The 24,286-nt window shown below is 54.8% G+C and overlaps 1 protein-coding gene across 1 annotated transcript in view; it reads left to right on the forward strand.

Annotated features, from left to right (window-relative positions):
• Nucleotides 1-24,286, forward strand: part of HYDIN (HYDIN, axonemal central pair apparatus protein) — a 161,992-nt gene that overhangs the window by 118,676 nt on the left and 19,030 nt on the right. Inside the window, exons 40-67 of the mRNA XM_009883265.1 lie at nt 358-555; nt 1,022-1,192; nt 1,813-1,986; nt 3,665-3,873; nt 4,995-5,147; nt 5,412-5,595; nt 6,082-6,223; nt 7,555-7,720; nt 8,345-8,989; nt 9,465-9,677; nt 10,109-10,302; nt 10,483-10,665; nt 10,914-11,033; nt 12,373-12,532; nt 12,639-12,811; nt 14,006-14,204; nt 15,107-15,206; nt 15,729-15,828; nt 16,358-16,526; nt 16,783-17,021; nt 17,868-17,985; nt 18,579-18,783; nt 19,136-19,371; nt 20,011-20,162; nt 21,447-21,639; nt 22,226-22,334; nt 22,931-23,194; nt 23,736-23,878. Coding sequence (XP_009881567.1) covers nt 358-555; nt 1,022-1,192; nt 1,813-1,986; nt 3,665-3,873; nt 4,995-5,147; nt 5,412-5,595; nt 6,082-6,223; nt 7,555-7,720; nt 8,345-8,989; nt 9,465-9,677; nt 10,109-10,302; nt 10,483-10,665; nt 10,914-11,033; nt 12,373-12,532; nt 12,639-12,811; nt 14,006-14,204; nt 15,107-15,206; nt 15,729-15,828; nt 16,358-16,526; nt 16,783-17,021; nt 17,868-17,985; nt 18,579-18,783; nt 19,136-19,371; nt 20,011-20,162; nt 21,447-21,639; nt 22,226-22,334; nt 22,931-23,194; nt 23,736-23,878 — 5,312 coding nt within the window. The remainder of the gene's footprint in view (nt 1-357; nt 556-1,021; nt 1,193-1,812; nt 1,987-3,664; nt 3,874-4,994; nt 5,148-5,411; nt 5,596-6,081; nt 6,224-7,554; nt 7,721-8,344; nt 8,990-9,464; nt 9,678-10,108; nt 10,303-10,482; nt 10,666-10,913; nt 11,034-12,372; nt 12,533-12,638; nt 12,812-14,005; nt 14,205-15,106; nt 15,207-15,728; nt 15,829-16,357; nt 16,527-16,782; nt 17,022-17,867; nt 17,986-18,578; nt 18,784-19,135; nt 19,372-20,010; nt 20,163-21,446; nt 21,640-22,225; nt 22,335-22,930; nt 23,195-23,735; nt 23,879-24,286) is intronic.

The raw sequence follows: 24,286 nt of genomic DNA on the forward strand, positions 1-24,286 counted from the left end.
CGGCTTGTAACACACATCCTCTGCCCCGAGTGCAGCCAAAGCAAGCTCGTATCTGCCCACCACGGACTGGGAAATAGTCAGGATGTCCCCTTGTGTCCCTCAGCCACAAAGAGTAGGATTGGATGAGTTCTTCAGCCAGTAGGACCAGGTCTAATATCACTAGTTATTTTATATTTGTTGCTTCCCAGCATCAAAACCACACGCTCAAACTCCACCCGAGGGCAGAGACAGTCTGGATGGGCTTCTTGGGAAATTTCCCATCACTTGTGTGTGGCCGTGCAAAGTGGCAAATGGCAAAGAGCAGGTTGCCTGGCCGTGTTCACCCTCTTCTCCTCTCCCCATGTCCTTCCTCCTTAGCAAACTTTGAAGATGTCCAGTTTCTGTCAGATCAAGGAGGAAAGCACTCTGCTGGAATCGTTCACACCATCTCATCCCATAGCTTAGTCGTTCCCGTTCCCTCCTCCATTTTTGATGAAAGCCAGTCCAACAAGGTGGACTCTAGATCTGAATGTGGAGAAGAGGAGGAGGAAGGTGTTGAGAGAAGACGTGGGACAGGTAATAACCCAAAGCTCTTCACCTATTTTAAGTCCATTGTGGCAAAAGGGCCTCAGTGGAGGACTTCAGTGACACCTTCATCGCTTCACTGGAGCCTGGTGCCATCTTTGCTCCTGTAGGCCCTGAATCTGCTCTTCTATATTAAGTCTGTAGGATCCTGAGAAGAGTCTGGGGCAGGGATGAGGGAGAGGGAAGGGAGGCTTTCCCCAGCTTTGCCAAAAGAGCACCTTTGCCCTCCGGAGCTGGTGGGGTCAGGATGGTGCTGGTCCTTTTCCTAGGTGGGACAGCGTGCTCTCTGTCCTCTGTGGCACTGCAAGCTGAGATGGCTTTCGGTGACCTCCTAAGGGCATAGAGCTGGGAGCTCTTTGCAAATGCTGTTATGGTGAATTGGGATCTGAGGGCATGGGGCGGATGATCGGGATCGCAGGGAGGCTGGAGGCTGACTTTGCTACCTGGTTCTACACAGCAGAGCATCGGCAAAGCGCCGCCAGCAGCAAGGAGGCCATGGGAGAACTGGAGGACAGCCCTGTCTACAGGGCCATCGCCCGCCACCTTGGCATCGATATCTCTGCGGAAGGACGCGCGGCCCGAAACCGCAGAGGGATCGTCGTCATCGTCCATGGGGCACCTCTGACAGGTACGTGAGGCACAGCCCTTGGCCACAAGGAAGGGGGAGAAGTGGGAGAGAGACATCCCGGTGGACCGTGGTGCTTGGTTGACTGGTTGAAGTGAAGTGAGGTACGCCCACACCTCTGCTGGTATGTGAAATGGTCCCAGGCCTTCGCCTAGCGTGGTGCAAGTGGTGTGGCTCATCTGGTGTCCGTACAGCTAGGCTCTCATTCCCCCAAACCGGGTGGCCATGTCCCCATTGCTTTGTGGGAGAAGTCCGTAGCCCATAATGACCCCCAAACCATGCTCAGATGTTGCCTGAGGCAAAGCCCACCAGCACGGGCTGGCAAACGGTCTGGATGGTGGTGGGACAGGGCTCGAAACATCATCCTGGGCCCAGGATTGAGGTCACCACAAGGGACAAAGTCCTCAGCTGAACATGAGGTGGAGGCGATCCACCTGGCTCCAGAGGACAAACGCTTCTAACCACGCTCAAGCTGCCTCCTTTGTGGTTTCCCCTAAAGCGGCACTTTGTGTTCTGACTGTCCTTGAAACTTTGAAATCCCATCTGGGGGCTTTCCAGAGCCTGTCCCTGAAAATGCCTCACATGCAAGTGTCACCGAGCAGTCTTCCTCTCTCTCTCTCCAGGCAAGACAGCGGCAGCGGTCGCCCTGTCCAAATACTATGGTGCTGCCTGTTTGTCCATCGACACCGTGGTGACAGAAGCCATCTCGGACAGGAGCAGCTCAGCCGCGCTCCACGCTCGGGAGCTGTGCATCAGGGCTGCCATCGAGCAGAACCACAAGGAGATGGAGGATGCCGGTAAGGAGAAACGCTGCACCCAGAGCAACGCTTCAAAACCCCACCAGGACCATCCACTTTTTCTTGCTCCGGAGAAGTTGTTTGACAGCCCTCAGGTCTCTTAGAGAACACGGGTGCAGCATGTAGAAACGCCAAGAAATTTCATAAAGCATCTCTGGTTATTTTAAAAAAATACATATATCTCTATTTTAATAGCTCAGGGGCACTTTTGCTGCCCCTGGGCTGCTCAGCACGTGTTCCTTTTCCCAGGAGCGGTGTGGAACACCTGTATTTTTCTCCAAATTTTTTATATTTCCTCAAAGCTGAATCCAGCTTGCTCCTCACGGCCACCGGGCAGAACCACTGCCCGCTTTAACAAGGGAACAGCCCTCTGAAGTGGCTCATTAAGCACCAGACGACTGACTTTGAGTGTGGCTTCACAAACATGAGAGGAAGGGAAGAATAACCTCCCGGGGGAGTTTCAGATGAGAGACACGCTGCAGATGAGCTCTTTCCTCCAGAGATTTTGCTATGCACGCTGTCGGGTCACGCAGCTCGTGCATGTTGTGCTGTTCTCCACGTGAGACGGGAGACTTTTTGGAAACTTTATTGGGCACTTGGTGGCCCGAGCTCTGCAGGGTGAGGCCAGACCTGGGCGCTGGTGGGGCAAGTTTTGCATCGCTTGGCTTCGAACCTGGTTCAAAGGAGCTGGTGGAGGGAAGAGGGTCCTGGGTGGGGTTATCCCACACGGAGGATTTAGCTCCAGTGGAGCCAGGGCAAGGCTGCGTGTTACAGTCTCCATGCGAGAACGCAGGATGGGTGCAAGGTATGGAAACGGTGGTCCTGGAGGACAAAACCTTGGCATGATCCACAGGGAAGCTGCTGTGCAAATGGTGTCACCTGCCTGCATGCTGGCCTGTTTGTGGGTTGGGACACAGGGCTGTGCTCCCTTCTACTCTGGTGAGACCCCATCTGGAGTACTGTGTCCACCTCTGGAGCCCCCAACATAGAAAAGACATGGACCTGTTGGAGTGGGTCCAAAAGAGGCTACAAAGATGCTGGGAGGGCTGGAGCCCCTCTGCTGGGAGGACAGGCTGGGAGAGTTGGGGGGGTTCAGCCTGGAGAAGAGATGGGTCTGGGGAGACCTTATTGAGGCCTTCCAGTCCCTAAAGGGCTCCAGAAGAGCTGGGGAGGGACTTTTTACAAGGGCATGGAGTGATAAGACGAGGGGGAATGGCTTCAAACTGGAAGAGGGGAGATACAGATGAGATCTGAGGAAGAAATTCTTTGCTGTGTGGGTGGTGATCCCCTGGGGCAGGTTGCCCCGAGAAGCTGTGGCTGCCCCATCCCTGGAGGGGTTCAAGGCCAGGTTGGGCGGGGCGTGGGGCAACCCGGGCTGGGGGGAGGTGTCCCTGCCCAGGGCAGAGGGGTGGGACTGGATGGTCTTCAAGGTCCCTTCCAACCCAAACCATTCTATGACTAAAATGTCTCTGGCGTTAAAACTCAGTATCACATGGTGGGTTTTGCCATACTCAGAAAAGGAGCAAGGAAGGAGCTGCTTCTGGAGTGCAGGCTGGAGGACACGTGCGGTCTCCCTACCAGGGCACAGGGCTGTGCCTGTTGGGGTGGAAGGTGCCAGCTTGCTCCCCGAAGCACGGGGCTGTCCCCAGCCCCACTGAGCTGTCTGTCTCCATTGTAGGTCAAAGCGCAGACGTCTCCCTCAGCCTGCAGTTCAGCGCCGAGGCCAAGCACAGCCCAGACGTGAGCCGGTCCAGCTCTGGTGACAAAGTCAGCCTGCAGTCCCTCAGCTCCCGAGGCTGGGCGAGCACCGCAGCGGGCAAGAGGAAGACAGATGGCCACACATCCCTATCCCAGAAACAGCATCTAACGGATCCGACAGGCTCCCAGGTGAAGCATCATCTGCACTGGTAACCTCCTGGAGAGCAGCTCTGTGGAAAGGGACCTGGGAGTCCCAGTGGATGCCCACGAGCCAGTGCCCTGGCGGCCAAGAAGGCCAAGGGCATCCTGGGGGGCATCAAGGAGAGTGTGGCCAGCCGGTCGAGGGAGGTCATCCTCCCCCTCTGCTCTGCCCTGGGGAGGCCACATCTGGAGCGCTTTGTCCAGTTCGGGGCTCCCCGGGTCAAGGAGGACAGGGAACTGCTGGAGAGGGTCCAGCAAAGGGCTATGGAGATGATGAGGGGACTGGAGCATCTCTCTGCTGAGGAAAGGCTGAGGGACGTGGGGCTGTTCAGTCTGGAGGAGAGAAGACTGAGGGGGATCTCATCAACGCTGATCAATCCTCCAAGGGAGGTGCTGGGGGATGGGAACAGTCTGTTTCCAGTGGTGCCCAGTGACAGGACAAGAGGGAACGGGCACAAAGGTGACCATGGGCAGTTCCATCTCCACCTGAGGAGGGCCTTCTCTGCTGTGAGGGCGGCAGAGCAGTGGCACAGGCTGCCCAGAGAGGTGGGGGAGTCTCCCCCTCTGGAGCCATCCCAAACCCGCCTGGACGCCGTCCTGTGCCACTGCTGGAGGTGCCCCTGCTCTGGCAGGGGGTGGCACTGGGTGATCTCAAGGGTTCCTTTCCAACCTTGACCAGTCTGGGTTTCTGGTTGACACCTGAGACCTTTCTGTTGCCTTTGAGAAACGAAGGGGCTGCTTAGAGCGGAGGCTCCGTGTCACCCAGAGCCTGGAGCAGAGTGCCAGCAGGGCAGGCTGGGCACGGCTCGGGGTGTGGACGAACCCTGTGCTCTGGTAGAACAAAAATCTACTGAGTCTTAATGGTTTGTTGGCAAAGTGCAGCGGGCGGTTGGCTGCAGGCGGTTGGGCAACTCTCCGGGATGCTGTTCCGGGGGCTTGCACGGTTGGGTCTTTGTTGGCCAAGGGATGTGACCCCCAGGGTTGTCCCCTGGAGCTGCTGGCCTGCAGTTTTGTTCTAGTCTCCTACTGGTGAGCTCCACGCCCAGCAATTGGAATCGTTCGAGGGTTTCCAGCGTGTTTTATTTTTCTTGTGGTGTTCACCGTTGCAGGACTCATCCAGCTGTCATCTCGCCTCTCCCTTTCCCTGCGTTCCTGCGCAGCGACGGCTGAGCATCAGGGGCAGCACGGCGGGCGAGGTGGGCTTCATGAGCTGCGTGCTGCCCGAGGACATGCTGGTGGCCATCCTCTCTGAAAGGCTGCAGGTACCTGGGGTGGGGGCAAACAGAGAGGTGCAATTCGGAGAGGAGGCGATCTCTATGTGCTGTTGGAGGCGCCCTGGGCTGCGTGCGGGGATCCGTGGGTGAAGCTGCAGATGCCATAAGTTGGCAGAGTGCAAAGAGTTTGTCAGAGTTGATGCACCGGGAACAACGGTGGCTGACGTCCTTTGAAATTCGGGTTTACTGACTTGCTGAGAGCCCACAGTGCGCGGTAGCTGACTTTCTTTTCCTTTTCCACTTTATTCGCAGCTGAGTGACTGTTACCAGGGAGCGGTGTTTGATGGCCTGGAGACCCTCTTTGCACACAACGCGGTGTCTGCTCTCCTCTGCCTGCTCAAAGCTGTCAGAAATCGGCCTTATATCTATTTTGTGAACCTGTTCCAGGATTACGCTTCTTTCAAAGCCAGGGAGGCAGCCGTGAAAGAGCAGGAAGGTGAGACTTCAGCTCCGTACCTCTCAAATCTTCTCTCTCAAGCCCTCGACCTTATCCGTGTGTATCTGGGTTACCAGCAGAGCTCGTAAGAAATGTTTTGATTAATCCTTCCACCTTCTGCCTTAATGTAGCCAGCGCTCAGCTCACAGTAGCTTAAAATACAGCAGAGCTGAGGCTGTAAGGACCTACCTTAGTCTCTAACGTTAAAACTTGGGCACAAGTGCAAGCTGTTGTGGCTCAATAACTAACCACTAGCCCGGTGTCCACGGCGCTGGTGCACGTGAGCCAGGCAAGGCACGGGAACCTGCTGACAGCTGAGAGTCTGGGGGATTATCTGAGTTTTGGAACAGGGATATGGGCTCCCCGGTGTCTCCTGGCAGGATGATAGGTTGGGTCGGGCCAGAGCTGTGAATCCTCGCAAGCTCAGCCAGAACAGCAAGCTCCGCTTGCGGTCGCTAACGGTTTCTCCTCTGGTCTGTGCTGAAGGACGGGAGCGGGAAGAAGCTGCCAGGAGGGAGAAAGCACGTCTCTGGGAGATGGATGAGGACGAGTATGATGCCCTCACTGAGGAGCAGAAAACTCAGTTTAATAACAATATACGAGAAGCCCAGCGTGAGAGGAAGAAGAGGTCTGTAAGCCGTCCATGGGTAACTCCCCAGGATAGTCTCCCTGAAGGGTTTTCCTGCTCCGGAGACCTTGGTTGAGCTCAAAGGGGTTACAGAGCAAAGGCCAAAAGTGTCTATGAGAAGTGACACAAGGATGGCCAGTTCCACCTCTCTGGTTCCCAGCGGAGGAAGGCGCTTCCTCTGGTGAGAGGAGACCATCTTCGCTCCGTTTTAGCGGCGAGCTCTCTGGTTTAGACGCTGGCTGCCGGGAGCTGGGCTCTGTGCTCGCCTTCCCACTGCACTTAAAAGTGTCTCTAAGTTCATTAAGTTGATTGTCATCTTCTGCAACCCCTTCTTCACCAAACCAGAGGGGTCGTGGCATGGATTGGTGTGAGGTGCAGCTGTGCTTCGTTGGTTTAGATACCAGTCCTGCCATAGGTGAAGTCCTTCTGGTTTCCCAGGGTTTTCTTTACCGAGTGACCCCAGCCATAAAAGTTGGTGCCTCCTCCGCTCATCTTCAGCTGCAGCAGCAGGAGAGCCTGGGAGAAGCTCTGATCCAGCAAAGCAGCCCAGTTCAGGAGGATGTGGTGCTGAGGGACGTGGTTTAGTGGTGGTTTTGGCAGTGTTAGGTTAATGGTTGGATTTGATGATCATTAAGGTCCCTTCCAACCTGGATGATTTTCTGATTCCATGCTTAGGATAAGTGAGAAACTGGGAGGGGGACCTGCTTAAGGCGAGCACGTGTTGCAGCACTTCTTTCAGCCCAGGTTGAAGTTTCCTTGGGAGGAGATCTCTAGAGCTGCTTCCCATCATGATTTCCAGGACAGCACAAGTTCTCCATGGTCACGGCTGGGTTCCAGCAGGAAACCTGGTTGTTCAGAGCCTTTGCTTTCTGATTGATGTGATTATTCCCTCTAAGGAGCAGGCTGTGCCCAGGGAGAAGGGCTGGAAAAGCCAAGTATTGGTGCAGCAATAAGTAGGTGTTAGTGACCGGGAAGCTGGTTTATACTGGGAAAGCAAGAGAGGGCTTCGGGCATCAGTGCAGAGAGATGGTGGATCAGTCTTCGGCAGTATGCTGGAGGTGTCCAGGTGGACCTTATCGGAGAAGTCGCACAATTGAGGTCTTATGAGAGCAAGGCGTAGATTTGGCTGGCCCTGGAGGTCCCCCTCCCACCTTTCCTCCGTTTGGATGTTCCCAACTTCCCCAGGTTGAGGGAAGTCCACGGAGGTGGTCCAACGCTTCTGCCTGGCCTCAGGGTCAATGAGTGAAGTGCAGGACCACCTGGGATTGCGGAGAGCCCCAGATTTCTGGTGGTGTGACCCTCAGGGATGTTTTCTGTTTGGTTTGCTGAAGGGAGATGGAGCAGCTGGCTCGAGAGCTTGAGGAAAAACACCAGCGGGAGCTAGAACGCCTGAAGGAGGAAGAAGAGCTGAAGAAGAAGTCTAAGCGGGGCAAGAGAGAGCTTGGAAAAGACAAAGATAATGTTTTGGGGAAGAAAAGCCACCCTGGAGTCAGGCAGGTGGGTGGTTGTGTCTCCAGAGATGAGTAAAAGCCCTGGGGACTTTCCTGCTAAGCTGTCCCATGGGTTTGTTGGAGAGCTGCTCTTCTAGAATCATTCCGCCTTTGAGTCACAGCTTCACGTAACTCCAAACAGTCACTGGGAAGCCCCAGATAGTTTTAGTCCAGCTTTTCTCCCCGCTCTGCACACGACTTACACCTCTAGGCCACGATCCATCCGGGATGTGGTGTCTTTTCCTGCACGTCTGGCAGGAGATACCACCAGGCCTTAGGGTATCCGTTAGCAACCAGACTTCCCAAAGGGTCAGCCAGCAACGGGGATGTTCAGAAACGAGCCCAGAGGGCTGCAAAGGAGTACGGAGGTGTCTTAAGTTCCCTGTTTTGGTTGGGGAAGGTGTTCTGTTTCTCAGCGGGTGGCGGGACTCCTCATCAGTGTGGTACCAGGGAGTTTGGTTCCAGACGAGCTAAACTGGGTAGTGGCTGCGTTCTGAATTGGGGTTTGTAGAGCACCTAGCACGGGTCTCAGATGATGCTCAGGGTGCTTTTGCAAAGATCGTCGCTGTCCTACAGCGTTTGGGTCAGTGCTTTGAAATGCTCACTGCTTTTTCCCGCTCCTCCTGCCCAGAATATGAACACGTCCACCAGCAACACCAACGCATCCACCAGCAACCGCTCGGATGTCACCGAAGGGGTAGACAAGAAGGGATCTGTAAAGGAGCAGTCAGACTCTGTTGCAAGTGACAAGGCAGATAAGAAAAAGCGGAGCAAGGTTCCCCTGACGGATGCCTGCCCGGCGATGGTTGCGCAACCCGCAGACCCAGAACAGGGGGAAACCAAAACCGAGACCCCGAGTGACAGCGAGAAGAACTTGGCCCTGAGGTTTAAGGTCTACGAGGCATTGCAGAAGGACATCACGCATATTTTGTCATCCTGGGACAGGGCTCAGGGTATCCTGCTCTCCTCTCTGAACCAAGAGGAGGTGCAGCAGCAAGCAGAAGAGCAGCGGCAGCATTTATCCAGCCGCAGGAGCCGGAAGGAAAGAGAAAAGGAGCGTCAGGAGAGGCTGGAGAAGGAGCGTGTGGAGAAAGAGCGGCTAGAAAAACTGAAGGCTCTTGAGGACTCCAAGTTATCTCAGCTGGAAGAGGAAGGTGCGGAAGGGTCAGCCAAAGGCGAGGATGTCGGGGTGCCCTGCTTGGACATCCAGGTGCTGAGCTCAGAAGATGTGCCTGGCGAGATCCTGGAGAGCGGCAAGCTGCCAACAGCAGAGCAGGTAAAGCCCTGCGAGGCTCAGACGCTGAGCCTGCTGTGGTCTGGGCCCTGGTGGGTTGTGTCCCACCAGGTGACAACAGCACAGAGCCTTGTCCAGGCCACTGATGATGTTCCGCAGCAGCCACGTGGCTGCAGAGGTTCTCACCATCCTTCAGCTGGGTGGGAAGAGGGAGCCCTGTCTGTTCAAGCATCCTGTCTGTTCAGAGAGTTTTCCCAGTTTGGAAATCATTAAAAATGGTCCTGGGGCAGAGCAGCTCATGGTCATTGTTGCCTTCAGCTGAGTCACTCAGAGGAGATATTTCTCTCTAGGTCCCACTTGTAGGTCTTGGCACTGCTCTGGGGCCGCTGGGCATAAAAAAGCACTGTACTCCATATAAATTAGGAAAAAAACATTGCCAAAAGCTCAGTGCCTTTAAGGACGGAGTGTGAGGAGGAATGTGACGGGAGTATAAACAGGGTTTTCTCTTATCCTTTAGATCCTGGATGACCTGGGTCTGGGTCCCTCAGGACCTCCTATTCCCCCTCCTGCTTTTTACTCTGTGATCCGCTACCCGGAGAAGCGGATGGCACCCGCAGCAGGAGAAGCCCTCAAGCACTTCAACTTTGTTGTGCCGGAAGATGCCACTGCGGAAGAAGAAAAGAAGGATACCGACAGTCCCGTGGATGCCCCTGTTGTGTCGGCACTGAAGGTTGGCAGGGCAGGGGCCAGGCTGGAGGGGGACATGGGGCGTGGGTGGCGGGGAAAAGGATCGCTGTGGAAGGGCAGCGAAGACGCGATGGGGCCCTGTGGCTGCAGACATCCCTTCTGTCTGTCCAAAAGAGACAGCTCTGCTTGAGACATAGGGTGGTTCTGTAAGACGAGAGCGGGGGGGAAAAAAGATCACCTAAAAGCCTCAACTTCCCTTGAGGAGAGGGTCCTGGGCGAGGGGTGGTCCTGGGTGAGGAGAGGTGTCATAGGCAAAATAAAGTCCGCTAAGGAAGGCCGAGTCCATGGGTAGATGATGTTGTTTGGTTATTTTCTCTCCTGTTTGTCAGCAAACCTGCAGCTTGCTTTCCAGGACGGGGATGTCCCAGGGCAGGTCTCACCTCTCTCCCTTTCCTCTCTCCCCTGGGTGCGAAGGTGTCAGAGGAGCAGGTCACCCCAACCAGGGGCCGGTTGAGGAAGGAGAAAGCCGCGGGCAGCCGGGAGGCTACGAGGGAGAAGCGGAGCTCCGGCCGGGGCAGGAGAGGTCTGGGCACAGGAGCACCCACACGTCCCCCTGAGATGGACCAAAGTGGCACAGACACAGCGGCATCCCTGAGGAGATCTGTCAGGTGAGCTCGGAGGGAGGAGGCGATCCCTCTGCTTCATGGCCATCTTGCCAAGCGAGGTCCATCATCCCCAGCTCTGCGGGGACCCTTTACCAGTGCCTCCATGGGATGGCAAATCCACATCCCTCCTCCTTGTCTCATCTGCTCGTCAGCAGTGGCTGAAGCCTCCTCTTTAATTGCCAGGCTGAGCAGCTGCCGGTGGGTAGTGCCTGCCCGCGGCGAGGTGGAACTGAAGGTCCACTTCAGCTCTACGGCGTTGGGCCAGTTTGATCAGACGCTGCATTTTGAGATCCTGGGGACAAACCGTCTGTACCAGCTGCACTGCAGGGGCATCTGCCTGCATCCCACCATCAGCCAGGACCCACGGTAAGGCTGGGCTGCTGCAGCCCCCCCACACTGCTCCCCCTGAACTTGGAGCCAGGACTGTCCCTTGTACCCCTGTGACCTTCTGGCATGGGCAGAGCGTGCTGCCTGAGCAGCCCAACGTCTTTTCCAGTGCTTGGAGCTGGGAACCAGTACTGGTATCCCAGCCACCAATAAGGGTTATGACTTTCTGGCCATGTTTTCTACTTAGAGCACCTCACAGCTCCTCATTCCCCATTTTCTCTCCCCAGGGTGGTGTTTCCTCACTGGAGGAAGAGCAAGGCGGATGATGACATCATCTTCAAGCAGTATGTCATGAACACAGGTGTATTCCACTTTGGACCACTGCTGTGTGGGAAGTCAAGAGACTGGTAGGTGCTCCCTGCCCCAAGCGAGCATCCTGGTGCGCTGCCAGCGTGGAGTGAGATGTTGGGATGGGATCTCCAGGACTTTGTGCTCTCATGGACACGCTTGGAGACATGCTGTCCCAGTGGCACAATTCAGGGCAGGCCCAGGCAGAGACCTGGGAGATACGTGGGGCTGAAGGACCGCAGGTGTGTGACCTTGAGCAGGTAACGGGCACAGGAGTCTTGGAGGAGCTGGGGAGAGATGGAGAAGATCTTCCTACCCAGTGGGCGTCTTGGTGGCCAGAGCCACGTGCTGCTTCTAGCCTGAAGGTGACTTTGGGCAACTTGTGTCCCCTCTCCACGTCTCAGCTTCACCACCTATGAACTTTATGGTGGTTGTTTTGAAGTTCTTTGAGCGCTATAGGTAGACAGAGCAAGGAATTATTCTGCTGGTGGTTTTGCAAACCATGCATTAATCTGTAATATTAGTAAGACTTTATGTTTTGACCTGCCAGTGGGGAAGAGGCGGGGGGAACCTGCAGAGGAATAAAAATGGAAATTACATTTTCCTGATCCTCACTGCTGGATAAAGTCTCCCTAAAACAGTTGTCATTGTAGCTGTGGGCGTATATCTATTTGTAACATTGGGGGGGGCTTTTTTTGGTAATATTAGAAATGAAGTTCTTGTCTTCGTGGGAGCTCTGGAGAGGTAGTGGTATTTTGACAACCCGAGGAAATGAAATCAAAACAGTTTAAAAAACAAAAGAGGATCTTTAGCTAGGCTGATGAATGGTCTCGGGTTTCTGTTTGCTTTTTTTAACCCTTTAACTCCAAATCCTGTTCCACGCCTGAAAGAAGGGACGTTGGTTAAATTTAGCATTCCTCTTGGGAATTAATCCTTTCTATTTCCTTCCCTGAGACTTGGAGCTAACCCATGAAATACAAGGCAATCTCATGACTTTTTTGAAAGAGATAGGCTACACTATTTTTAAAATCTCTTCTGAAAAGCACCTCTTTATACCCTGCAGGGAAGGAAACCCAGCAAAGAAGGGGGACGAACCCGTGTGCCCGGCGTACTTTTATTTTTCCAGGCACCTTTGAATTTATATTTTTTAAAAAGCTCGTTATTTAAGCAGCCTGTCATCGGCACACGTCTGAGATGGTGGCACTGGGCATCAAAGTACCACAAGGCTGAGCACACGTACCACGCAACGTGCCCCTGAAGGCGATCCTTTTTCTTATCCTGCTTGATAGACCATGGTCTTCCAGTGCGGCCCACCTCTGACAGGACACGGTGCTTTCCTCGACGTGTGATAACGGTCCCGGGGTCTCCTCTGCAGCCTTCTCCCCTTTTTGTGGACAGGTACAAGGCGCAGCACTATCCCAGCAATTGCGAGAAGATAACCATCCTCAACGTCACCCCCTTGGAAGCAGAAGTGCATTTCTTCTTTGAGCGCGATCTCAAAGCGGACACGTTCCTTCTAGACCCTCCCAGCATGAGGCTGAGACCTCACGAGAAGCAGGTAGGAGAGGGGCAGGTAGGGCAGGCGCTGGTAGAAGTGCCCAGGAGCAGTTCCTCCTGCTCACTTGAACCCTCTTCTGGATTTCTTTTTGCGGGGACGGGGCTAGGAGCTGAGCCTTTGGGCGTACCCCACTTCAGCTGGCCTCGTGGAAGACAACCTCATCTGCTGCGTTAAGGAGAACCCAGAGGCGGTGGTCTTCCGGCTGTGCTGCCAGGGGGTGCAGGTGGAGCTGGGGGTCAGCCCCAAGCAGGTGCATTTCGACAAGCTGCTGCTGCACAGGTCAGTCATCCCACGGCTGCTCTGCCAGGGACGAGAGCTGACAGGGAGGTCCCCTTCTCTTGCTGGCTGTGTGGCCACTTTGATCGGAGGCTGGGCTAACATCCCGCTTTCTCCCAGCAGTTCCCAGTCTCTTGCTCACCATTCCTTGCTGGCTTGGACATCCCGTGAGAGCCACAAGCTCTGTAGAATCACAGAATGGTTTAGGTTGGAAAGGACCTTGAAGATCATCGAGTTCCAACCTCCCTGCCTTGGGCAGGGACACCTCCCACCAGCCCAGGTTGCCCAAGGCCACGTCCAGCCTGGCCTTGAACACCTCCAGGGATGGGGCCCCCCTCATCCTATCACTGCATGCCCTAGTAAAAAGTCTTTCCCCCGCTCTCCTGTAGGCCCCTTTTACGTACTGGAAGGCCACAATAAGATCTCCCTGGAGCCTTCTCTTCTCCAGGCTGAACAGCTCCAACTCTCTCAACCTCTCCTCATAGGAGAGGTGCTCCAGCCCTCCGATCATCCTCGTGGCTCTCCTCTGGACACACTCCAGCAGGTCCATGTCTTTGTAGCCCCGCAGCAATGCTGTGCAATGGGCATCCCATTGCATTTCGTAGAATCATCTGGGTTGGAAAAGACCTTTAAGATCATTGAGTCCAACCGTCAACCTGATGCTGCCAAACCCACCACGAACCCATGTCCCTCAGCACCACGTCTGCCCCTCTGTTAAATACATCCAGAGATGGTGACTCCACCACTTCCCCAGGCAGCCTCTTCCAATGTTTGATAACCCTTTCAGTGAAGAAATTTTTCCTAATATCCAACCTAAACCTCCCCTGGCGCAAAGTGACACCATTTCCTCTTGTCCCATCACCTGTTCCTTGGGAGCAGAGCCCGACCCCCCCTCGCTGCACCCTCCTTTCAGGGAGCTGTAGAGAGCGAGAAGGTCTCCTCTGAGTGTCCTTTTCTCCACGCTAAAAATCATTTGCATCTTGTCTGCTGGTTCAGGAGACTTTCTTCCTTCTCTCCCTCCTGCTGACTTTTTAACACCCAGCTCTCCCCAGGATCTCATCTCTGAGACTTGTGCCATAGAGAAAACATTTAACTATGGTTTCAGACCCATGGAGAGGGCTGCTCCAAGTTGCGTTCGGTTGCAGGGCGAGCGTGACCACGGAGCGGGTGGTGCGGAGCATCTTCTTGTCTCTGCAGGAGGGACAGCAAGACCCTGGTCCTACAAAACCGTACCCCGCTGCCCATGGCCTGGCGGCTCAGTGGGCTGGAAAACCTCGGCGAGGACTTCTCCGTGTCGCAAGATGTGGGCATCGTCGGTCCCCGCACGGAGTTTGGTGTGCATCTGTATTTCAAGGCCACGAAGGCTCTCACCATTAAGAAGATGATCCGATTAGAGGTGAGGGGGACGGTGCAGAGCCGAGCAGAGGGATCAGCCCTGTGCTTTTAGGGACGGAGACTTGAAGGGTGCCCTGTGAAGGGGGCAAAAGGGTGAGCCTTCAGGAGATTCCTTTCTACCTGCAGCGCCGGGGGAGGCAGGCCCTTAGTGGCAAGGGATTCTCACCGAGGGATAATGTTTTGGGAGCTAAGTGACTACTGGGGTGCTCTCGTAGCTGAGCTTCACGGGGCGGGTGTGCTGTGGGGTCGGGAAGAGATGCACCTGAGGGGGACAAGGGTGCTACGACCCCGACTTTTGCTGCCTCCGAGTGGGTTCGCCAGAACATGTGGTGCACCCCTGAGCATCCACGTCACCCCAGAGAAGCAGGCGCTGCGTCCCGAGCCCGCGCTGCAGCCCCCTTGACGCTCTGCGTGGTTGGGCGCTGTCATTTGGTTGTCCAGACTTCGGCGCCCTCCCCGCACCCACCCTGGAGTCTGCCTGGGGCTCTTAACGTCCAGCAACAAACTCTCACCCTGGCGTTGTGTTCCCCATGGTTTAGGGGCTGCGTTTGAGGGAGGATGCTGGGTGATAGAGGAGGAGAGGGTTGATTGTCCACGCCACCTGCTGTGGGACACCTCATGCTTCTCGTGGTTGGTTTTACATCCCTGTGTCTTCCGGGGCGCTTTAGCCGCAGCGTTCCCTGCTGTAGGAGCACAGAGTTGGGCTGAAAGGGTTTCTTATGGCAGCGGAATCCTGCTGGGTCAGCCCGTGAGATGAACAGGTTAGGAAGAGGGAGTCGCAAATGTGTGTCAAGCAGTGGAGGCCGTGGTGGAAGCAGTCGGCAGAGGCAAGGGCTTGTATGTTGGCTACCAAAAGAATTTCGGAGAAACGGTCTGAGCAGTGTTTGTTTCTTGCCGCCTCAGGTTTCAGATGCCGAAAACGTCCTGGGGATTGTCCAGATTGAAAATATCCAAATCCACGCGGAGGCCTACGATGTCGCTCTGAGCATCAGCATTTCTAAAGGTCAGCGGCTGCCCCCGAAGCGAAGTAGTCCCGGGTGCATTGCGTCGCCACGGCAGGCGGGCAACCAAAGCGCTGGGGACGGGATGGGACAGCGTGCAAGCGTGGCACGGATATGTAACGCGCGTATCCTGCGAGCAGCGAGGAGCAAAGCACTGTCAGGGCATGGAGGGTGCCTTGAGTCTCTCGCCTCCAAACTTTGAGGTGTTCAGCTTCGTGTGCAGATTGATTTGGGGGCTTTGAAACGGCAGTGATGCGAAAAAGCAGTTGGCAACTCCGGAAGGCTCAGCACGGCACGTAAAGTGGTTGAGTCTGTGCTCAGAAGGGAGCTCCTTAGCTGCTAACCCCTGCAGACATTCTCCGAGTTAAGGGAAAGGGCGGCAAAGCAGCTGGAGAAAACTTCCGCGCAGGGGAACTCACCGAGAAGGCTTTTGTGCCGCCTGAGAACTCCAAATGTGTATCTTGTCACTTGGTGTAGTGACACACATTCACCGTTTTTTACCTCGCTCTGCGGGTTTTCTGCAGGTACAGACGGCAGCGTGGATTTTGGAATCCTTAAGGTCCTGGATGATGCGAAGCAAGTGCTGACTCTGAAGAACCGAGGGAAGTACGAGATTGCGTACAGGTGGGTGCAGCTGCCCGGTCTGTGAAGACATGGTGCCACCATCTGCCCAGGCCTGCGTTCCCCTTCCAGCCACGGCTATAACCTGTTCCCACGCTGGCTGCCTCATATTTTGGGTAAATACAAAATCTGGGCTCTCCAATCTCAGATATTTTAACGGAGATCCCAGCCACACACCAGCAGTTCTTCACAGCTCAGCAGGACCCAGGAGGAGAGGCCCTGAAATTGAAGCCGCTCACTGCTGAGATTCAGTGCCTTCCCGTGGGGGTCAGCTCATTTCTCTGTATGAGACTCTTTAAAGGAGGGAATGAAAAATATTCGGTGTCAAAGTAAGCTTACAGCACTCTTGATTGTCCATACTCTGTGTCAAGATCTGGGATTCCCCAAGCAGAGCTGGTGTTTTTCCCTTTTTTTTTTTTTTTTTTTATGGTCTTACACTATTTTTTTTTTTCATGGTCCTAAAGTCCTGGCTGTGCTGGTGGCACCGGTACTTTTAACTGCAGAGGTCTTTGTTCCTTCCTTTTCTCCCCAGTTTCAAGCTGGAATCCGCAGATACTGACATCCCCGACTTGGCGTCCCACTTCACTGTCCAGCCGCAGAAGGGCACGCTGACTGCCTCCGAACGCCCCGTGCAGGTCCAGCTGCTCTTCCACCCCAAAGTGGAAATGGATATTGAGGACAAACCCATCCTGCACTGCCAGGTGAGCTGCCTGGCCCGGGTGGTGATAGCACGCCGTGTCTTGGGAAGCCTAAGCAGGACACGTGTCTGCTGGAAGGCAGGCTTTAGCTGGGGAACCCAACAAAGTCCTTCAGAAACCGTTTGTGACGCTTCCTAAATGGAGCTGGAAATCTGGCTCTGGAGGGTGAGCTGATGGAGACGTGGGATGGAGTTGAGGGGACAGAGGACGGAGGTGGAGGCTGGCCTCTGCTGTATTTACCAACCCCTCCTGGTTGCAGGTGATTGAGCCCAACGTCTGTGAAGGAGGCGAGACCATCGCCATCATCCCGGTGAGGGTGTCAGCGAAAGCTGTGTTCAGCAAGTACAGCATTTCCCCTGCCGCGCTCATCAACTTTGGTGCCATGATGAGCGGCACCAGGAAAACCTGCACCTTCACGCTGGAGAACAAAGGCATCCTTGACTTCAAATTCTTCATCTACCAAGTAGACCAGGATGCGCCTGTATTGCCAAGAAAAAGGTGAGAGAAGATCTGCACCACCCTTCCTGCCTGAGGTACCGCGGCATGGCTGGTGTGTGACAGGCAGCCGGGACACCCGGGTTCTTACAATCAGAGAATCGTCTAGGTTGGAAGGGACCTTTAAGATCATCAAATCCCACCATCAACCCAACACTGCCAAACCCACCACTAACCCATGTCCCTCAGCACCACGGCTGCCCATCTGTTAAATACCTCCAGGGATGGCGACTCCACCACTTCTCTGGGCAGCCTGTCCCAGTGCTTGACAACCCTTTCGGTGAAGAAAACTTTCCAGATTTCCATCCTAAACCTCCCCTGGCACAACTTGAGGCCGTTTCCTCCTGTCCCATCGCCTGTTCCTTGGGAGCAGAGCCCGACCCCCCCTCGCTGCACCCTCCTGTCAGGGAGCTGTAGAGAGTGAGAAGGTCTCCCCTCAGCCTCCTCTTCTCCAGGCTGAACACCCCCAGGTCCCTCAGCCGCTCCTCACCAGACGTGTGCTCCAGACCCCTCACAGCTCCGTTGCCCTTCTCTGGACACGTTCCAGCACCTCAGTGTCTTGTCATGAGGGGGCCAAAACCGAACACAGCACTCGAGGTGGGGCCTCTTGTCCATCTGCATCATTGGCTCGTGAGAGACAGCAGAGAGCAGAAAAATGCCTCGGTGTCCCCGTGCGTAGGACAAAGCTGGTGTTAGAGCCGATCTCTCCATAAGCTACAGCAATTGGGTGGTGGAGGCAGCCCTCCGGGAGCAGAAGGACTTTCCTCCGCGGGGATGAAGGTCAGCTTTGGCCTCAGAGAAATGCAGGGGGAGCTCAGCATGATGGATGTCTCTGCTTTCTCCTCTCAGTGCACATCAACGAAGGAAATCCGCCCGCTCCCAAGACAGTGAAAACTTCAGCAAGATGGCTCCCTCGGCCAAGCAAAGCAAACACTCGCTCCAAAAGGACACCAACCCCTTCATGCAGGTGGGTGGCTCCTGCTCCCTGACACATTGTGCTGCAGCTGGAGCGGGAGGACACTGCTGTGCCCAGGGTGGGGGCTCATCGCCACGGGATGGGACACTGCGTGTGCCCGGCAGTGGTGGCTGGGGGTCTGTCATCTCCCACCACAAGCAGAGGCAGGAGCCGCTCGCTCCTGTGCTCTTGCTCACACCTGAAGTTGGGGGGTCAAGAGAGCGGAGCAGGTCCTATGTTTGGCAGCTGCTGGCCCAAAGAGGTCTGTGAATACCACGTGATGACCTTGCTTTTTCTTCTTCCCAGTCCCCTCTCTTCCATCATTTCTCAGTTATTTCTGCTCTCCTGTTTTACCCCTGGAGGTTGAAGGATCCCAGCTACCACCTTCACCCTTGACACCCAAACTCCTTTCTCTATGCCGCTCAGGACAAACCTACACCTCCTCCCAGCTTGTTCACGTCACCCTGGCCATGGAATCATCCCTCCCTGCCCTGGGACTGGGGACTTGGGCATGGCTGGAGGCCAAGGAGTGGTATACTCCTTGCTTGGGATGCTCAAGGGAGGACTGTCAGACATCAGCGTCTCCTGGGACTCTTTTTTGGCAGGCTCGCTTCACTCTAGGCATGTTCACGGTGTACCCCGGCTTTGGCTCCGTCCCTGCCGGGGGCCAGCAGGTGATCACAGTGGATTGCTACGCAGAGCCTCTGGGGACATGCAAGGAGGACCTGTCCATCGAAATCAGTGACAGAGACCCCAAGGACAATCCCCTCGGCATCCCCTATACCCTGTGTGCCGAGTCCTGCCTCCCAGGTACGCCCCCTCCCCAGGTTCCCATGGCCAGACCTGCTGCTGATCAGCACCCGAACTTACTGCTTGGACCCTGAAGTCCCATCTTAAAATCCTGAGAGGTTCCAGTTCTGTTCAAGTCCGCCAGTGGGGAGAGGCTGGGAGGGATGCATGGAAGGATAACGGGAAAGCAATAAGACTGAGGGTGACTGAGCTCCGTCCTCACAGCCAAAGCTCCCCCACCCAGGTTGGGTTTCGCAGGGACCTGGGCAGAAAAGCCCCTCTGAGAGGCCAAGAGGGTCCAGATAAATTCAGCAGCAAAAAAAAAAGCAGGAAGGCTTCTCCATCCTCAGCCCTCCCTCTGGTCTGCTCGCAGCATTTGTGGTTGATGACGTAGAGTCCATCTTTGAGGAACATCAAATCTGCAGCAACATCAACCTCTGCCAGATCCTCCAGACAGTGCAAGACAAGGGCGTGTTTGTCAGAGATGAGAACAAGTTTATCTTCACCAACGTTCTGGTTGGGCACCGGGCCACAGCTCGCTTCAGGATCCGCAATGTGGACAAAGTCCCCTGTGACGTGGTTCTCTCCGTCAAACCCATCCCCAGTAAGGTAAGAACAAGAGGCCGTGGGGACTGTCGCTCTCTAAAGGTTGTGTGACAGCCTCCCTTGTTCTCCATGTTCCTTGCTGCTTCTTGCCCAGACTAGTCCAGCTCAGTGCAGGTCACACTACAGGGGAGAGCAGCACTGCTGGGGTGACAGTTGGGTTGAATTGAGCGTGTCTCAAGCAAGGGTTTTGCCTCACCCCTCTGGGTCCTTGGTGGAAGACCTGAACCTTTCTGAACATCTCATGGAATCACACTCAGAGGGGGTTTTTCTACTGGACTGATGTGCCAGGACTCAAAGCGGACCATTTCCTCCGGCTCCCTGGTCTTCTCCTTCTCCTTAAAGGCCAATTGTAGGTTATTGCAGGGTTTTCCATGCAGTCCCCACCTCCCGTGTGTGCCGGGATGGTTGCCCAGCACTCAGAGCAAGCTTTTGTGCTCCTGGGCTTTATGGCAGCTCCCTGTGGAAGGTCAGCACCACATTAGAGTCGCCCTCCAAGGTGGAAGGAGCCTCTCCAGGAGCCTGTCCAGGGAAGTGAGAAGGAAGGATGCCGTTTGGGGCTCTTCCCCGTGATGCATATTTGAATAAGACTGCATCACGTTGAAGGATGTTTTCTCCTAACACCGCTCTGTGGGTCCCTCCAAGCTTAACAGCCGCGTTAGCGACGTTTTCGAGGTGGATCCCGTTCGGATGTGCGTGCCCAGCCGCTCCCACGCTTTCGCTACAGTGACTTTCACTCCACAAACCATGCAGAACTACCAGTGCACTTTTGAGGCTTCCCTCGATGCCCAGGCAAGGTAACTCACCCGAGGAAACCTTAGGGGTGACCTTTCTGATAGCTGCCTCTCCTCTGGGAGGACGTAGACCTCTTTTTAACCTGAACACTTTCAGAAGCCCTAGGTAGGGTGTTCACTCATCGTTTAGACTGTATGAGTAACCGTGAAGACAGTGTAACATTAGGTACCACCTCGAAGTTACTGAATCAGAAAGAAATGGAGATGTGCAACAGCTGAGCTTTCCAAGGACAGAGGGTTAGATGAGGTTTCTGTGCCAGTGAGTCAACCTGCGTTATTTCCTCCTCGTTGATGTTAAAATGAGATGATCCAATGTGATTACCTGGGGCATATTAAGGTATTTTATGTTAAGAAGCAATTGGACACCTTGGGGTTGTTCAGCCTGTTGAAGAGAAGGCTCCGGGGAGACCTTATAGCGGCCTTCCAGTCCCTAAAGGGCTCCAGGAGAGCTGGGGAGGGACTTTTTACAAGGACATGGAGTGACAGGATGAGGGGGAATGGCTTTAAACTGGAAGAGGGGAGATTTAGATGAGATCTGAGGAAGAAATTCTTCCCTGTGCGGGTGGTGATCCCCTGGGGCAGGTTGCCCCGAGAAGCTGTGGCTGCCCCATCCCTGGAGGTGTTCAAGGCCAGGTTGGACGGGGCTTGGAGCAACCTGGGCTGGTGGGAGGTGTCCCTGCCCAGGGCAGGGGGTGGGACTGGGTGATCTTCAGGGTCCCTTCCAACCCAAACCATTCTGTGATTATAAAAGAGGAGCCCAGTTCCCCTGTCCCGAGACCTGTGTTTGTACTGGGGCTCTGTCCTGCTCTTCCCCGACCCTTTAGTCACTGAATTGGGCAAACATAAGTCAGCTTTCTCCCCTAATAAGCAATTCCTGGTTTAGCGTCCTTGGAAATAATCTTTACTGTCGGTATTATTTATTTACTTCTCCCTCCTTGCTTTTTTTACCGTTTCCATGCTGTGCTTGTGCTTTTTGCATATGTCTCATGTCACCGCGGCCAGCGGATTTGCCACGGCGCATCTGTTGCCTCATTATTCACCCGCTGTACTGCATGATTCGATTAAGTGAAATGATTTTTAACGGTGATTCCGGAAGGCTCTGGCTCTTCAGAGCCAATTCCTCTTGTGAATGGCCCTGCTGGGGGTGGGAGGAGAGGGGTGAGGGGGAGCTGCATCGGGGGGTACAGGAGCCACCAGCCAGGGAGAACGCAGTGGGTGGCACTCGCTTGGCGAGTGGGGAATGGGTTAGCGCCAGCCCTAACGACTTCTCCTCTGCCTCTGCTGTAGCCCTGCAGCAATTAAAGCCCAAAGCCTGACCTTCGAGATCAGCGGAGATGGGAATCTGCCTCGGGTGACGCTCCTGCGCCCCGTCCTTCGCGATAAGAGAGGGAACCCTCTGCTGCTCTTCAAGAAGCTGTTGCTGGGTGATTCGGACAAACTTCCTCTGGTCCTTCATAACGCTGGCACCATACCTGTCCAGGTGAGGACCTGCTCAGGGAACGCTCTGGTCCAGGAACGAGTGCTCGTTCCATGGAGGGAAGGTCCCAGAAAACTTGGTAGACCTGCGAAGAGGTCTCAAAAAGTCTTTTAAAGCAAAGGACTGACTTCTGCTTTCCAGGAAGGGAGTTCCTCTTGGAAATGGGATTTTTCTGACCCGTCTGTCCTTTTCAGTTCAACAGAAGGAAGTTGGTGGGGTGTTTTTCCTCTTTTCTTTCTTCTCACGCTCACGTGGGCATGTGTGATGTCCTAGTCACATTAGCTTCTATTTCATCGCTTTTCACTACACTTTAAGTAAACTCAGTTGTAGTTTAATTACATTCTGCTTATTACTCTTAGTACTTTCTGTCCTGTTTGGTTATATTTCAATTCTATCCCAATGCCTCTAAACACCCTTTTTTTTTTGTTTTGTCCTGTCTGATTTCACTTAAACTTTGTGCTAAGAGCTGCGTGTGAAGCGGGGACACGTGCTGGGTTCCCCGTGCTGGCCCAGCAGCAGTACAGTGTCGGTCCCTGTGCCATCCTCTACCCACACCAACGTGGTCGTGCTCTGTGTTCCCTTTCCTCAGTTGATGATAGACCTGTTGGATGAAGGCGGAGTTTTCTTCTTGAAAGCAAGGCCCACCACACACTGCATCTACCAAGCTGCGGGCGTGAAGGAGGACTCTCCTGGAGAAGGTAGAGTCATTAACCATGAAGTGTGGTCATCCACACAGGGAAAATGTGTGCCCTGCTCTTGGCTTGGCCAAGCAGCAGCCAGATATTAGACGTAGTTTCTTTCCTGGAGCTCTCTGTACCCTTAGGTTTTCATGTGGACTCCGCAGGGTTTCCTTCTAGCAAGTGGTAGGAAGTTTTCCTGTTGTTCTGGACATGGTGGGTTGAGTTGTGGGGAACTATCACCACTTGAATGGACCGTCTGAGGTCTCTTCTGCATGTGGGGAGTTACCAGCCTGAATGGACGCAGCCCTTGAGCCCAGAGCCAGCCAACAAAAGCCAAACCCGCTCTTTGACTCTGCTTTACATATGGCAGGAGCTGGATGGATGCAGTTTGAGTCAGAGCTGGGTCTTAACCTGAGGTTAAGTGGCTTCAGCAGCAATATGCATGGTGGTGTTATAGTCTGGTGAATAGAGGAGGAGGGTCTGGAACCAGTCAGTGATGGGACAACCTGTGCTTGGAGACAACTGGGTTTCAATTTCTTATTCTTCTTATACCCCATGGAAATATTTCCTCTCTACGGCTGTATCGCTTGTCTCTGATCTCCATTGCCGTGCAGAGAGGAAGCCTCACACCGCTTCCCTGGTCCTGCATCATGGGGAATCAGCAGAGTTTGATGTGCTTTTCAAACCCACCCTGGCCCAACGCGTGGAAGGAAAGATCCACCTGTCAGTGGTGGACAACCCCTATGAAGAGACGGACGTTCAGCTGGTGGGCGAAGGCTACGAGGATGACTTCACGCTAGATAACATCCATGGACTAGTGGCAGACGGCAAGGAGGAGGAGAACACCGAGGGCAATCTGGAGGAAGACATAATTGAGGGTAAGAGAGGAGAGGCTGCCGAGGTGGAGCAAGGAACAGGGAAATACACATTTCTGCTCATCCTGTGCCAGTGCAGGTGTGGTCCAGCCTTGGCGGGCGGATCCTGTTGCTTTTTGTAGCCTGCAGAGCAGCCACCCTTGAGAACACAGGGGAAGATCCTCTGTCAAGGGGGAAGCTTGCAGGCCAGCAGGGAAGGGTCAGAGACACCAGCGTTCAGCTGAGCATCTCTAAAAGTAGGTCTGCCAGCCCATGGCAGATGAAGACCACGCATGATAATTTGTGTCCTCTACATAACCAAGCCTGTGCTGTCACCCGCCAGACCTGGTGGCCTGGGAGCGTGCCTGCTGTGCTGCATGTCCCTCTGCACAGGCACAGCCACGTGTTTAGGGACGTGTCAGGGTGTTGCCCTGAAAGTGGTAGGATGGGGAGCTGCATCTCCCAGAGGAGCAAGGAGGAGTTGGATGTACATGCGTCTGTGCATGTGAGGGGGGGCAGATGGACCTCACCGCACGCTGAGATCTCTTGCACTTATTCTTAACAGCTGCCAGAGTGGATCACATCCAGTTTGGGGACTGTCACATTGGGAGACCCTACACCGTGACCTTCACCATCACCAATCGCAGCAGAGAGGAGGCGATGCGGTTCGAGTGGCTGGCAGACACCCCTTTTCACTTCTCCCCCCAGGTGAGCTTGGATGGCTCTGCCTCTCCCCGCTGCTCGAGCCCTGCCTGGTGGGTTCCCGGGAGCTAGCGGGGAGTCACCCCGTACCGGCAAGAGCCCGTTCCAGCAATCCCTGGCTCTGCTGGAACAGGGCTGTCAACCCCGCAGAAAAGGCTCCATGTTATAGGAGGCGGCATCTTTTGTTTGTACTTTCCTCTGTCGAGCCTCAGATAAATACGCAGTAAGATGCAGGATCACAGAATCCCAGACCGGTGAGGGTTGGAAGGGCCCTCTGGAGCTCCCCCAGTCCACCCCCCGCCAGAGCAGGGGCACCTCCAGCAGTGGCACAGGACGGCGTCCAGGCGGGTTTGGGATGGCTCCAGAGGGGGAGACTCCCCCACCTCTCTGGGCAGCCTGTGCCACTGCTCTGCC

The sequence above is a fragment of the Charadrius vociferus genome, unplaced genomic scaffold, assembly GCF_000708025.1.
Source record: "Charadrius vociferus isolate BGI_N301 unplaced genomic scaffold, ASM70802v2 scaffold964, whole genome shotgun sequence".
Classification (NCBI taxonomy): domain Eukaryota; kingdom Metazoa; phylum Chordata; class Aves; order Charadriiformes; family Charadriidae; genus Charadrius; species Charadrius vociferus.